A 16,950-nucleotide genomic window follows, 5' to 3' on the forward strand; every position below is an offset into this window, starting at 1 on the left:
TAGAGCATGTCAAGACTTTTAAATTCACTTCTGATTTCGAATATACTTTGTTTTCTTGGTATCCATTGTTATAAAAAGGAAAGAATATGTACATATCCTACACTAGTGTGAGCTAGCTTGGTAATTGGTGCCTGCACACATTTGTCTCTTGTGATTTGCTGATTGGATCTGTTCAGCTAGCTCACAGTAGTGCACTCTTGCTCCTTTAGCAAGTGATTTGGGATATTAAGCAGATTTGGTAATAAAAGTAAAGTGTAAAATTGTATGTTCAATCTGAATCCTGAAAGAAAAAACATGTTTATTTTCTTATGCAGTTTGCTTATATATACTGCTTATCCATAGCGGCTTTAAACAAAGTAGTCCCCCGTCCTTTATATAAATGAGGGGATTATACATCATACAAATGATCACATACTAGGTTATTAGTACTATATAGAGCCATGAGCAGTAAATATTGGTTGTTCACTCTTTATCATATTAGTAGAGTACATGTAGAGTAGAGATATACAGCTTTATCCCTTCACTTCAATACCACTGGTGTGAGAAAACCACACCAGTTCTTGTTCCTTAATACATTTTCAATGCCATTTTCAGTGATTTTGCTATGATCACTGCGAGTGCATTTATCCTAGCGCTAGCCAATTATATTATATATTTATACTGAAGATGGGTTTCTAACCCAAAGCAGTTGGTGTATATGTGTTTATATGTGTTATTTCTCACAAGGACAATATATTTTTGCTGCTTTTTTTTTTTTATTGTATTTTTTTTATTTTATTTTGCAACAGACCAAACTCTAATTTGCTGTTAAAATACAAATTTCTGCACCAAAAAGACAGCTAATGCTGACAGCACAGCACCATTATATTTAATAGCAAATATTAATTTGTTAGCTGTAGCTACTACTATTAATTATTATTTATTTATTTATTTTACTTTACACTGGAAAGCAGATAGAAGCTTTGCATCATCAATTTAGGGCAAGAGACCATGCAATTATTACTAATATATTTAGTATTTGTGGTAAAGAAAGAAAAAATATCTTGCTTGCGGCATGAACAGATTATGAAAATAATTAACAGTTTTAATTCTTATGCAAGTGGGCGATTCTAACATGCAATAACAAATGTTCCAGTGGTTTGCAGCCAACAAAACTGCATGAAGTATTTTAATTTTCCAATGTATTTATAAATATCCCTGGGGAGCCATTTTGCATGGACTTGTAGCATTGCATTTTAATGTTCCATTAATTTGTTTGATGCATGTGGAATGTGGGCACTAACTGGGCTAACCTTATTACATTTACCTTTTAACAGTAGCTGACGAGGCTAGGATCAGTGCAATGGCTGACCAGAATTCAGGTAAGACATTATGCTGTTGCTATAGAAACATAGGCCAAAACTGATTAAGACAGAAGTACCAATCCGATTGCATGTCAACATGACCTTTGCAGCGCTTGCATGGCAATATAACTCACTATTTTCTGTTGAGCGTTAGGACAGCATATTCTGGATGTGTCCCCTTTAGCCATTGAATGAGGACATTGCACCCAAAGGAGAACATTATCTGCAATAGATAGCCCATTTCAGAGGTACATGTGTATGTTGGATGGAGAAAGCACCACAGAACTAAAAAAATATATTAGGAAAGATCATTTTGGCATCAGGAAACAAACATATTTATACAAATAGATTATACCCTTTAAATGGTTTGGGAACAGGTTAAAATAAAAGCATAATACTTTTGGCAAACTGCTTTCTGATTTTCTGCTCCATTTGTTATATGGTCACAATGATGTGCCTTGGGAGTCGGGACTGCTTTTATTTTCTACCTTGTCGACTTATTTTTTAACCTCTTCAGTCAGTGCATAGTTAGCTACACAAACTGTCTTCATACATGGGCCTTAATTGTGTAGCTAGCGTCTGTCTAGAATATTTCTGAAACAAATACGTGATAAAATCCACACATTTTTTTAAAAAATATATGGCTAACATCTGTTATTTTATGGTTTATTAACACCTATCTTGTTGGCTTTTACAGATGACATGTCATTGTATACGTTTTCATATCTGAGCTAACCTGCTTTTTTGAAGTACGTTGCTATGAGAGATTTTATGGCATAATTGTAAGCATAAAAAATAAAGGCAGTGATACAACAAGGAATCAGAATCTAAAGCTAGTTGGTGACAAGTGAATGGAAGATATACCATTCTAAGGCGTATTAAATGTTCAATTGCCTTTAAAGGGACATGAAACCCAATTCTTTTTATTTTATGATTCAGATAGAGAATATATTTAAAAAAAGTTTCTAATTTACTTCTATTATCAAATTTATGTCGTTCTCTTCTTGATCTTTGCTGAAGAGATATCTAGATAGGTAGCGTCCTTATGTCTGGAGCACTACATGACAGGAAATATTGCTGCCGTCTAGAAGTAAATTGGAAAGTTGTTAAAAATTGTATGTTCTTTCTGAATCATGAAAGAAAAGAAAAAATGGGGTTTTATGTCCCTTGCATTATCCAGAGCATGCACTTTTAAACAACTTTCCAATTTATTCTTTTTTGCGCAATCCTGAGCTCACTTATGATTACTCTTTAACAAAGGATACCTAGAGAACTAAGTAAAATTGGTATTAGAAGTATATTGGAAAGTTGTTTAAAATGTTGTGCTCTATCCAATCCATATAAGTTTAATTTTGACTTTACTGTCCCTTTAAAGGGATATGAATTCAGAAAGAACATGCAATTTTAAAGAACTTTCCAAATGACTTCTATTAAAGGGATATGAAACCCAACCATTTATTTGTGATTTAGACAGAGCACACAATATAAAAAAACAAACTTTCAGTTTGCTTCCATGATCAAATTAGCTTTGTTTCCCTTGTATTCTTTGTTAAAGAGATATCTAGTTAGGTGTCTGTAACTTAATGTCAGGAAATAGTGCTGCCATCTAGTTTTCTTGCAAATGGATAACATTCCTACAAAACAACATTCTTGCAAAACTAACTAGATATCTCTTTAACAAAGAATACCATTGGAACAAAGCCTTGGTGAAATGGTTAAATACTTCCTTTAGTTTTCTATACATTTAGAGGTAGATGAATAAACATGTATCCTTGTCTCATCGAACTTGTATTCCGTTTATACAAAGTACAGAACAAAACTTGCCTGACCCTGAATTTAGCCCTCAACGATTCCCACACCAAGAAGAATTATGTGATAGCAGCTGTTCAATAAATTATGTAGTTAAGTAGATTTCATTTTTCAAAGGAACAATCTATGAAAAATGACTTCTGCAGAATGATGTTTTTCCCCCCTCAGCAATTAAAATAATGTGCCTTGTGCAATTATGATTTTTTGTGATTTATTAATTCAAGATAGCTTTTGACCTTTTGAATGCTATTTTAATTAGGCCTAACCCTGTTATGTAGAGACATTATTTCTTTTATAGGAGTATGAAAGGCATTCTAACTACTTGCTTAGAATTTAACTGCTTTCAGTGTTTGAGGATACACCTTCAAATTGTATTTGTGTAGCACAAATTATTTGTATTAACATAATTTAATAACTATTTGTGCAGAACATATTGAAAACAATTTAATGTTGGCTAATTTTACCTTAATATTAGCTTACATTATAGCATATATGGGTCAGTAAAATCGTCCAGGTGATGTGCCCATTAAATAAGTCCTAGGGAGATATATACTGTACATACTCAAAATCTCCATTTGTCCGGTCGGCTGAAACTGCAGCAATGTTTCCTATCTTTAACGATGAGTGGACTATGTATAAGCATGCATGTGTGTAATGTGTGTATGTGTGTGTATATATATATATGTATATATATATATATATATATATATATATATATATATATATATATATATATATATATATACTGTGTGTGTGTGTATATATATATATATATATATATATATATATATATATATATATATATATATACAGTATATATATATATATATATATATATATATATATATAGTATATATATATATATATATATATATATATATACAGTATATATATATATATATATACAGTATATATATATATATATATATATATATATATATATATATACAGTATATATATATATATATATATACAGTATATATATATATATATATATATATATATATATATATATATATATATATATATATATATATATATATATATATATATATATACACTCTATCTGGATCATGGAAGTTTAATTTTGGTTAGACTGTCTCTTTAAATTGATTAATTTGGATTTTTGCTTTTATTAAACTAAACACGCGCAACAGGTAGAAGGAGACGCTGTGCCACTAGAAGTTGTGAAACACCAGTAACATTATTCTTTAGAATGAACTAAATGACATAAAAGATATTTTGGTAGAATTAGAACAAAGCCATCTTAGTTTCTCATAAGTAGTATATCATTTCTTCTCTACTTTAAATATATTTGTCATTGTTGAGAAGCCGCACCTATGGAGAAAAATGTGACTTGCTTATGTCAATGGGTTACTTTTTCTTGATAAAATAGTTTTTATTTCGCTATGCAAATTATTTTAATTTCTTTTTAAAAATATATACAAATAAGTTGAAAATGAAATCTATTAAGTTACATAAAGGGGAGTAATTACCAATCCAGAAGCAAATAATTTGCCGTGAAATAAATTAATTATTGAGTTAATCCAAGACACAGTGGTACACAAGTTTAGTTTCTGATTAATTTGGATTTATTTGTAAAGGCAGAGAAGGTACTAGACATCTTTAGTCGCATTGGTATTGCAGACAAAATTGTTGTGGAGAGGGCAAACTCCTGTTAACAAATTGGATACCAATCAATGCTGTACTCCTTTGCATACAAAGGGTTGATCCTATCTTTAAAGGGACAGTCAACACTAAATATTTACTTCCTTATTAATGTCCTTTTAATCTTCCTGTAGCCCACAGATAATGTATACATTTTTGTTATTACAAGATCACTTAGTTTGTGGCCTTCGGCTGATATGAAATGACCTCCAGACCCCTCCTCATTGTGATGTATTCATCACTGAAGGCTTTGTGAAAAGGAATTCTCTCCGTGTTGAGCAAGATGTTTCATGCTTGGGCACGGTAGTTTGCGCATGCCCGGTGTCTTAAAATTGCCAAGGTGGGCCTTTTAAAAAAAACTGTTCTTTGGTTAGTGATATTTGAGATAACAAGAAATGCTCTCCCTGCAAGCTCAGCCCTTTAGATTGGATTGCTGTTTGTTAGCAACTACAGCAATTTCATATTAAAACTAAACCTAAAGGAGCAATTTCTCATACTCTTTAGACTAGAGCTGATATAACAAGTCATTGGAAAGTAACACATTAAGGGGAATATTGTTACAGTGCTATGGCACTTTCATTTTGCATGTTTCAGTATGCATGTTGAGATGTTTTTCAGAACAGTGTTCCTTTCATTTATTTATTTAAACTGCACCTGAGACCAGGAACATTTGTAAAACAGTAGGTTGTAAATTCAGACCTGTGATCACATATACATTTTTTTTATTTAACTCTGTAGTGACAGGTCATTAATAGCCTAGCTAGAATCCATCGTTCACCTTATGAGGTTGTGTGCCACGCTTGTCCACTTCTACTGAAAACATTTTTTTTTCTTTTTACAACATTTAAGATGTTTTTATGTCCAATATTTCACTTGAGTATTTACTTTCCACCTTTTTCACTTTCCACCTCTTTCATTTGATTGCAGAGTTTCCATGGTAATCCGGCACTTTAAGCTTTCAGTGCTGACCCATTGATTTTTGCAAACTCTTATTGCAAAGACAGTTACAGGTGAAAGAGTAAAGGAAGCATTTGCCCCAGTGCGTTTAGGGGTTATTCCTTTGAAAATCACTTGTAGACTTCAGTTTTGCTGGTTTGTTTACTTATTGCTTAATATACATCTGTTCTAATAACAGTTGATTGTGTCTGTGTATAAAATGCACCTTTGAGTTGGGAACTTATAAATATTTTTGTGTGTGTGTATATACTTACTGTAAAGGAAGCAGTTATTACAAGAACCCCAGTAATGCAAGTTTAACATAAAAGGTATTAAGCAGGTTGTGGAAAGTATGAGAACTCATTAAAAACAATTTATTAATAGCATAAAATGTTGGCACATTTAGATGTTTTATCAAATGCACATAGAAAAACCCAAATTGCTTACAATCAAATTATCCACCTTCAAAACAAAGCTATCATTGTAAAAAAGCATGTGCTTTAAACCCTAAAAACAACACATACTTTTTTTTTTTTAGGGACTTTGCACCCAATTCTTCTGTCTATGAGTGCAGGTGAGCACCCAGAGCTGTGAGTGGGATGTGTACCTACTTCCAGTTTGAAAGTGCAATCCATTTCCATGTTCAGATAGATACTTAGATATAGATATATAGAGATATAGATATATGAGAGAGAATAATAAATAAAAGGCCCCGTTTATTAATCTTGGCATTTAGCATTGCACAAACTGCTGCAATTGGCTGTGTGCAAGCAGGGGCTGTCAATCATCACGATCGGTTCTGGATATTGGAACTCTTTAGGTGGTGGAGAAGCTAAGTTACTACTTAACTAGCGCTTTGGGCCTCTCTCGCTCAAACCCCTAAGCACTAATGCATACCATAATTTTTAGAAGTGAAACTAGGACCACCTGGTGTAGTTCCAGTGGGGGTGTGGTCAGGGGCATGGTCGAGGGGGTGTGGCGATTGCCGACCGGAACTAATTTTCCAGAGAGTAAATTAACCTTTGTGATCACTACCTATCGCAAAGGGCAGCTTTTGCTAAACAGTTCCCCAGAATGCCAGACGGGAAATGTCCCCATTACAGAGCAGCCCCTGATGCACATATTACAGAGGTAATGTGCAACTTACAACGGGCACTTACCTAGCACACAGACTCTGCACACATGTGCACACTTAAACCGGACGTGAACTGCTAAGGCAAAGGTCTTATAACAAGATGGCGGTGCTCTGTCACTGTTGTTATGGAAAGGACTAAGCATACAGTGGAAATGTTTTCTAATGTTCACATAGCTTTATTGTAAACGTAACATACCCATGCACTGCACACACTGGATAAATAACGTTACATATATAGCTATAGTGTCTGCTACTGAGCGAATGTAGCTGCTGCTATAGCAATGCCTGCTCAGTGAACAGCAGTAGCCCTTGACTTGCAGCCTGATGCTCATTATGTGACCGGAAAGCCAGGTGTGCCAGGAGAATACCCTTCCCTAGTCACTGGCACTGCTGGGGTTAATGTGTCACCCCGGATGGACTGTTAATGTCTTGCTACCATGGCAACTGCATGTCCCATAGTGCTTTGTACTTCACATGTTGCTGACCCTCACGCTAGCCACACATCTGTGACTGACGTCACCCACTTCTGCGCTATTCAGCGCTGTACTACTTAGTTTCACAGTGCCACTGACTGTAAACAAAGTATGTCAGGCAGTCAGTAAGGCACATGGACAGAATGGACTAAAAAATGTCTGTTTTGTAAAAAGACAGCAAAAAGAAATACCTGACTGTCCGGTCAAATACCAGACACCTGACAAACTGGGACAGAATGAACAATTGGGTGGGACACTGGGACAGCGCCTCCAAACAGGGGCAATCCCAGTCAAACTGGGACTTATGGTAAGCCTAAGGCCCCAATGCTGCATCCAAAGCTTCAGAAATGGGAGATTTTATTTATTTTAATAGCAATCTGTAGTCTTATAGGTTAAAGGGTATGTATTTAACCCCAAAGCCCCCTGATGCATGCATGAAAAATGCATTATTATTAAATTAATATTAAACCTTTTTAGTAACCATAAAGACTGAAGAGAGAATGCTGTCTTCTCTCTCTTTTGTTATAACTTTTGCTAGAACAATGCTATAAAATAATTGCGTTTCTTGATGTGGTTTGAAAGGTTTAGAGGTTAATATGTTTTACTGAAAGGGATTGAGTGTTACTCCATATATAATGGAGACACAAGGGAAAAGGTGTCAAGATTATGCTAATAAATCTTTTTTTTTTCGCAGGTTTCCTCTGCATTTAAATTCAAACCAGTTGCAGAAGTCTTGTTTGTAGCCAGAAGTTGAATGCAATTAGATTGATAAGAAATGTAAAGTAAATATCTCGTGAGCACCAGGCACTGTAATAGAGCTTTAATTATTTTTCTTTCTGTTGTTTATTTGCACTGTCTGATCTTTTGGATGTTTACAGTTTGGTGCAGAGGTTACAGAGGTGTTAAGCGGCAGCTATGCATGGCCCATTTACCCTACTGAAAACCTAAGCGGATGAGCAGGAACCGGTTAGTGCAGGAGTTTACACTCCATGAAAATAAAGGATGTCACAGAAGCAGTGCGAATACTCATGCATAACCAAAGCTTTTGTAGCCTTTCTCTCTTACAGTTAATAATAATACATTATTGTGACAGTACAGCATTAAAGAGTTAATAGACTTCATATTGCCCCCTCCCTATGTTTGATAGTTTGACACCATAGTTGGTGCATTGAGTACCCATATTTTCTGTGTCCTTTATTTAAAGGGACACAAAACCCCATTTTTCTTTCTTTTATGATTCAGATAGAATCTGATAGAACATGCAATTTTAAGCAACTTTCTAAGTTACTCCTATTGTAATCTTTTCTTCGTACTCTTGCTATCTTTATTTGAAAAATCAGGAATGTAAGCTTAGGAGTATAGGACCATTTTGGTTCAGAACCTGGGCAGCGCTTGCTGATTGATGGCTACAATGTAGCACTTAAAATTGCTTGCTGTATCTGAATCATGAAAGAGAAAATTTGGGTTTTGTGTCCCTTTAACTCTGCAGTAAGAATATTACTTATCTCATTTTATCTGCTTAGTATACCATCAGCTTCTACTTTTTTTCTTTGTTTCTTGTAAATCAGGGTAGTTTGAAATGTATAAAATATATAATATTTTTGAGTCCCTTGAGATACTGGTCTGCTATTGGCATAATACAAGTAGTGCTGAGTACAGTTTTACTTTATCATAAGGAATAAAGTGCAATTAAAACGTGAAAAAAACCTATTGTCACCTTGTAAATGACAAATAGTTAATTCATTTGTGATCCCTTAATGAGCTGTCTCTCATACAATCCTGGTCTTTGCAGTTGTCGCCTATACAAAATGGTGTAGCTGCATTCAATTAATATTCTGTATATGAATTTCAAATCATGCTCATTACTTGTGCAGGTGCTGATTAATAAACAATAAAAAATAGATTTATTTATTTTTAAACATATTTTCAATACTTTTATTAAACTAGTTTATTTAATATCACACTTTTGTTAAACTGAGAATAAGTAAAATTACAGGTTGTAATTTTATTAGTATCCCAGAAAGCCCTGCAGAATTTTGTAAATAGCTTTAATAATATACTTACAGTTTGAACATACAATAAAAGAGCAAATGCATAGGGTTAAATCCTATTAAAATTATTCATTGGCACTTAAACTGCTGTTGATGTATTTAAAGTAATTGCTAAGCATTCTCAATTAATTTAATAGTCTTCATGTTTAAGAAAAAAAATACAGGAGTGCTTAGTAATGCGTTCAAGACAGAAAATTAATACAATTATTAAACTTGTTACATATTTATTTAGCAGCTATTTGTAGGAATATATTTGCCTACATTTATTTCTCCTGCGATTATGCTTTTTACCAAATTAATAGAATTTTTTTTAACAATCTACAATAATGTCCCTATTTTTTTTTTTTTACAGATTTACAATAGGCAACGTTCCTCTATAACTGTGTGAATGTGCTTTTCATTAAAATATTCTTATCTCAATGAACAGATTGCGCTTATCTCAGTGAATTAAATGTCATCAATTAGAGCCAGATTAACCAGAATACAACCTAGCCATTTGCCTAGGGCCACGGGCTATAAGGGGCCACAGTTTATTTGGTTATCTGACTCAAGGCACTAGAATAGAATCCTACTGCTTACATTGTTGCTTATTCTGATATTGTGATCATATTTTATCATTAAAAAATAAAATAGAAATGAAATCCCAAAGTGGGTCATACTGTATATGTATACATAACTGTATATAACAATTGGAAAAGCAATATCTTCTATGTAACAACAATAAAAATAGATTATAATTCTCCAGTTTACTCAATTTTTTCCCCTTTAATTTGTTTCCAATTATCCACTTTATCTGCTGCAGTGTATTAAATTGTTTACAAGTATTTCCATTACCCTTATATTGGCATTTGAAATAGTTGATACCCCACCTAGCCTGAACATTTTTGGCCTTAAAGCGACCGAAAACAAGTTGGGATAGAGACAACATATAATTATATGTACTTTAATTACTTTACCTGCACATTTATAATTCAGTGCCTTGTCATTACCCTTTCTTTTTAGTTTCTGAATTGTAAAGCTCTAACTCCCCACTCACATTTCCTTTTATGGCTGTATCTATATCTATTGTTCTTTTGGTAGAATGCAAAAATGCATAGTGATTATCTGCTGCAGCATGCATAGAAACTGTGAAGTTGAAATACAATGCCTGTGTCTAAACACCGATACGGGGTGGAGCTGGCTTCTTCAGGCAGCTTAGCTATGTAATTCATTTTGCAAATTTTTGAAAAATATTTTAAAATACTTGCCAGCAATTTTTAAACATTTTTTGTATGCAAACTATTTTTAATTAATTAGCCCTTTTAGGATATGCACAGATCTCATCCTGCTTTATGTCCCTTTAAGGCTAAGCTGTGTAAACTCAGCCAGCAGGAGAAATTACACTCCCATTGGGGTGGGGTATAGACGATATAAGGTAATAAAATGTTAATTTCTCTTGTAAAGGTTTATCCAGTCCATGGGTTAATCCATTACTTGTGGGATATTCTCCTTCCCAACAGGAAGTTGCAAGAGGACACCCACGGCAGAGCTGTCTATATAGCTCCTCCCCTAACTGCCACCCCCAGTCATTCTCTTGCAACTCTCGACAAGAAAGGAAGTATCAAGAGATATGTGGTGACTTAGTGTAGTTTTTACCTTCAATCAAGAGTTTATTTTTAAACGGTACCGGCGTTGTACTGTTTTACTCTCAGGCAGAAATTGGAAGAAGAATCTGCCTGGAGGTTGATGATCTTAGCGGTTTGTAACTAAGGTCCATTGCTGTTCTCACACATAACTGAAGAGTATGGAAAGAAAATTTCAGTTGGGGGGACGGTTTGCAGATCACCTGCTTTGAGGTATGTTCAGTATTTTTTTTTCTAGAGAGATGATAAGGTCTAGAAAATGCTGACAGTGTCTGGTATATTTGAGGTAAGCCTGATACAGTGATTTAACAATGACTGGGATCATGCTTACAAGATAAGGGTAATATTCATGTTAACTCTCATATTACTTAGTGTAAAAACGTTTGCATAACTTACAGAAAAAACGTTTTTTTCTCTGAGGGTGATAAATCTTTATATAGGGCCTAGTTTTCCACATGGCTTGTTAGATTACTCCTAGGAGTACTTTTTTAAGGCCCTCTGACATTGAGTGCATGGTGAGAGGGGCCTATTTTCGCGCACTTTATGCGCAGTTGATATTCAGACTGAGACATCCAGCTTCCCTAAAGGAGTCCTCTGGCGTCTAGGACCACTATAGAGGGTTTTTTTCCTGCAAAAATCGTGTTTAAGGGCAGGTAGGAGCCACAGCAGAGCTGTGGCAGTGTGTTTTACTGGGTTTTTTTTAACGGTTTTACCGTTTTTCTAATCCGGTTTGGGGCCTAAGGGGTTAATCATCCATTTGCAAGTGGGTGCAATGCTGCTTTAGTCTCTTATACACACTGTAAAAAAATCGTAGAGTTTACTACTTTTTAACACTGTTTTGCAGTTTATATGGTAGTTTTTTTCTCTTAAAGGTACAGTACGGTTTTTATTTAATTGCTTTTTCACATTTATTAAAGTGTTTTCCAAGCTTGCTGGTCTCATTACTAGTCTGTTTAAACATGTCTGACATAGAGGAAACTCCTTGTTCATTATGTTTAGAAGCCATTGTGGAACCCCCTCTTAGAATGTGTACCAAATGCACTGACCTTTCTATAAGTTATAAAGACCATATAATGGCCTTTAAAGATTTATCACCAGAGGTTTCTCAGACTGACAAAAGGGAGGTTAAACCATCTAGCTCTCCCAATGTGTCAGAACCTATATCTCCCGCGCAAGTGACGCCAAGTACATCTGGCGCGTCCAATGCGTTTACCTTACAAGACATGAATCATACTCTCACAGAAGTATTGTCCAAACTGCCAGGGTTACAAGGAAAGCCAGACAGCTCAGGGGCTAGAACAAATACAGAGCCTTCTGACGCTTTAGTAGCTATGTCTGATATACCCTCACAATGTACAGAAGCCGAAGCAGGAGAGCTTCTATCTGTGGGTGACATTTCTGATTCAGGGAAGGCGTTACTTCAGTCTGACTCTGAAATGACAGCATTTAAATTTAAGCTTGAACACCTCCGCTTGTTGCTCAGGGAGGTTTTAGCGACTCTGGATGAATGTGACACCATTGTAGTCCCAGAGAAATTGTGTAAAATGGACAAATACTTTGCAGTGCCTGTTTACACTGATGTTTTTCCAATCCCTAAGAGGTTTTCAGAAATTATTACAAAGGAATGGGATAGACCAGGTGTACCGTTCTCTCCCCCTCCTTCTTTTAAAAAGATGTTTCCCATAGATGCCGCTACACGGGACTCGTGGCAGACGGTCCCTAAGGTGGAGGGAGCAGTCTCTACCCTAGCTAAGCGTACAACTATCCCCGTCGAGGACAGTTGTGCTTTCCTAGATCCAATGGATAAAAAATTAGAGGGTTTCCTTAAGAAAATCTTTATACAACAAGGTTTTATTCTCCAGCCTCTTGCATGCATTGCCCCAGTCACTGCTGCAGCAGCTTTCTGGTTCGAGTCTCTTGAAGAGGCTCTACAGGTGGAGACCCCGTTGGATGATATCCTAGACAGGCTTAAAGCTCTTAAGTTAGCCAATTCATTTATTTCTGACGCCGTTTTTCATTTAACAAAGCTAACGGCTAAGAATTCAGGTTTTGCCATTCAGGCGCATAGGGCGCTATGGCTTAAATCCTGGTCAGCTGACGTTACTTCAAAGTCTAAGCTTCTCAACATCCCCTTCAAAGGGCAGACCCTATTCGGGCCTGGATTGAAGGAGATCATTTCTGATATTACTGGAGGAAAAGGCCACGCTCTTCCCCAGGATAGGTCCAACAAATTAAGGACCAAACAGACTAATTTTCGTTCCTTTTGAAACTTCAAGAGTGGCGCAGCTTCAACTTCCTCTACTGCAAAACAAGAAGGAAATTTTGCCCAGTCCAAGCCAGTCTGGAGACCTAATCAGGCTTGGAACAAGGGAAAGCAGGCCAAAAAAAAACTGCTGCTGCCTCTAAGACAGCATGAAGGAGTAGCCCCCGATCCGGGACCGGATCTAGTTGGGGGCAGACTTTCTCTCTTCACCTAGGCTTGGGCAAGAGACGTCCAGGATCCCTGGGCTCTGGAGATTGTTTCCCAGGGATATCTTCTGGATTTCAAAGCCTCATCTCCAAAGGGGAGATTTCATCTCTCACAATTATCTGCAAACCAGATAAAGAGAGAGGTATTCTTACATTGCGTTCAAGACCTTCTGGTTATGGGAGTGATCCACCCAGTTCCAAGGGAGGAACAGGGGCAGGGATTCTATTCAAGTCTGTTTATAGTTCCAAAAAAAAAGGGAACTTTCAGACCAATCTTGGATCTCAAGATCCTAAACAAATTTCTCAGGGTCCCATCCTTCAAGATGGAGACTATTCGAACCATCCTACCTATGATCCAGGAGGGTCAATATATGACTACCGTGGACTTAAAGGATGCTTATCTCCACAGAGATCATCATTGGTTTCTCAGGTTTGCCTTCCTATACAGGCATTACCAGTTTGTGGCTCTTCCCTTTGTGTTAGCCACGGCACCAAGAATCTTTACGAAGGTTCTAGGGTCCCTACTGGCGGTTCTAAGGCCACAAGGCATAGCGGTGGCTCCTTACCTAGACGACATTCTGATACAGGCGTCGAATTTTCAAATTGCCAAGTCCCATACGGACATTGTTCTGGCATTCCTGAGGTATCACGGGTGGAAGGTGAACGAAGAAAAGAGTTCTCTCTCCCCTCTCACAAGAGTTTCCTTCCTAGGAACTCTGATAGATTCAGTAGAAATTAAGATTTGTCTGACAGAGGTCAGGTTGTCAAAGCTTCTAACTTCCTGCCGTGCTCTTTATTCCACTTCTCAGCCGTCAGTGGCTCAGTGTATGGAAGTAATTGGCCTAATGGTAGCTGCAATGGACATAGTTCCGTTTGCCCGCCTACATCTCAGACCACTGCAACTTTGCATGCTCAATCAGTGGAATGGGGATTACACAGATTTATCCCCTCTGCTAAATCTGGATCAAGAGACCAGGGATTCTCTTCTCTGGTGGCTATCTCGGATCCATCTGTCCAGGGGAATGAGTTTCCGCAGGCCAGAATGGACTATAGTGACGACAGATGCGAGCCTTCTGGGCTGGCGCACAGTCTGGAACTCCCTGAAGGCTCAGGGTTCGTGGACTCAGGAGGAAGCCCTCCTTCCGATAAACATTCTGGAACTAAGAGCGATATTCAATGCTCTTCAGGCTTGGCCTCAGCTTGCTGCGGTCAGGTTCATCAGATTTCAGTCGGACAACATCACGACTGTAGCCTATATCAACCATCAGGAGGGTTCAAGGAGCCCCCTGGCAATGTTGGAGGTTTCAAAGATAATTCTATGGACAGAGGTTCACTCTTGCCATCTCTCAGCTATCCATATCCCAGGAGTAGAGAACTGGGAGGCGGATTTCCTAAGTCGGCAGACTTTTCATCCGGGGGAGTGGGAGCTCCATCCGGAGGTATTTGCCCAGTTGATTCAACTATGGGGCAAACCAGAACTGGATCTCATGGCGTCTTGTCAGAACGCCAAGCTTCCTTGTTACGGGTCCAGGGATCCCAAGGCAGCGCTGATAGATGCTCTAGCAGCGCCTTGGTCCTTCAGCCTGGCTTATGTGTTTCCACCGTTTCCTCTGCTCCCTCGTCTGCCAAGATCAAGCAGGAGAGAGCTTTGGTGATTTTGATAGCTCCTGCGTGGCCACGCAGGACTTGGTATGCAGATCTGGTGGACATGTCATCCTTTCCACCTTGGACTCTGCCGCTAAGGCAGGACCTTCTACTTTAAGGTCCTTTCAAACATCCGAATCTAATTTCTCTGCATCTGACTGCTTGGAGATTGAACGCTTGATTCTATCAAAGCGTGGTTTTTCCGAGTCGGTCATTGATACCTTAATTCAGGCTCGAAAGCCTGTCACCAGGAAAATCTATCATAAGATATGGTGTAAATATCTTCATTGGTGTGAATCCAAGGGTTACTCATGGAGTAAAGTCACGATTCCTAGAATCTTATCCTTTCTCCAAGAGGGATTGGAGAAAGGATTGTCTGCTAGTTCCTTAAAGGGACAGATTTCTGCTCTGTCTATTCTTTTGCACAAACGTCTGGCTGAGGTTCCAGATGTTCAGGCGTTTTGTCAGGCTTTAGTTAGAATCAAGCCTGTGTTTAAACCTGTTGCTCCGCCATGGAGTTTGAAAAGGGGAGATTTCATCTCTCACAATTATCTGCAAACCAGATAAAGAGAGAGGTATTCTTACATTGCGTTCAAGACCTTCTGGTTATGGGAGTGATCCACCCAGTTCCAAGGGAGGAACAGGGGCAGGGATTCTATTCAAGTCTGTTTATAGTTCCAAAAAAAAAGGGAACTTTCAGACCAATCTTGGATCTCAAGATCCTAAACAAATTTCTCAGGGTCCCATCCTTCAAGATGGAGACTATTCGAACCATCCTACCTATGATCCAGGAGGGTCAATATATGACTACCGTGGACTTAAAGGATGCTTATCTCCACAGAGATCATCATTGGTTTCTCAGGTTTGCCTTCCTATACAGGCATTACCAGTTTGTGGCTCTTCCCTTTGTGTTAGCCACGGCACCAAGAATCTTTACGAAGGTTCTAGGGTCCCTACTGGCGGTTCTAAGGCCACAAGGCATAGCGGTGGCTCCTTACCTAGACGACATTCTGATACAGGCGTCGAATTTTCAAATTGCCAAGTCCCATACGGACATTGTTCTGGCATTCCTGAGGTATCACGGGTGGAAGGTGAACGAAGAAAAGAGTTCTCTCTCCCCTCTCACAAGAGTTTCCTTCCTAGGAACTCTGATAGATTCAGTAGAAATTAAGATTTGTCTGACAGAGGTCAGGTTGTCAAAGCTTCTAACTTCCTGCCGTGCTCTTTATTCCACTTCTCAGCCGTCAGTGGCTCAGTGTATGGAAGTAATTGGCCTAATGGTAGCTGCAATGGACATAGTTCCGTTTGCCCGCCTACATCTCAGACCACTGCAACTTTGCATGCTCAATCAGTGGAATGGGGATTACACAGATTTATCCCCTCTGCTAAATCTGGATCAAGAGACCAGGGATTCTCTTCTCTGGTGGCTATCTCGGATCCATCTGTCCAGGGGAATGAGTTTCCGCAGGCCAGAATGGACTATAGTGACGACAGATGCGAGCCTTCTGGGCTGGCGCACAGTCTGGAACTCCCTGAAGGCTCAGGGTTCGTGGACTCAGGAGGAAGCCCTCCTTCCGATAAACATTCTGGAACTAAGAGCGATATTCAATGCTCTTCAGGCTTGGCCTCAGCTTGCTGCGGTCAGGTTCATCAGATTTCAGTCGGACAACATCACGACTGTAGCCTATATCAACCATCAGGAGGGTTCAAGGAGCCCCCTGGCAATGTTGGAGGTTTCAAAGATAATTCTATGGACAGAGGTTCACTCTTGCCATCTCTCAGCTATCCATATCCCAGGAG

The 16,950-nt window shown here is 37.9% G+C and overlaps 1 protein-coding gene across 5 annotated transcripts in view; it reads left to right on the top strand.

Annotated features, from left to right (window-relative positions):
- PARD3 (par-3 family cell polarity regulator) overlaps positions 1 to 16,950 on the top strand; it is a 1,150,653-nt gene that overhangs the window by 761,114 nt on the left and 372,589 nt on the right. For 4 of the 5 annotated variants that reach the window (XM_053713848.1, XM_053713850.1, XM_053713851.1 and 1 more), the window contains exon 18: positions 1,317 to 1,361. The exons of the other annotated variant lie outside the window; for it this stretch is intronic. In XM_053713848.1, coding sequence (XP_053569823.1) covers positions 1,317 to 1,361 — 45 coding nt within the window. The remainder of the gene's footprint in view (positions 1 to 1,316; positions 1,362 to 16,950) is intronic. 5 annotated transcript variants of the gene reach the window in all.

This window comes from Bombina bombina, chromosome 5 (genome assembly GCF_027579735.1).
Source record: "Bombina bombina isolate aBomBom1 chromosome 5, aBomBom1.pri, whole genome shotgun sequence".
Classification (NCBI taxonomy): Eukaryota; Metazoa; Chordata; class Amphibia; order Anura; family Bombinatoridae; genus Bombina; species Bombina bombina.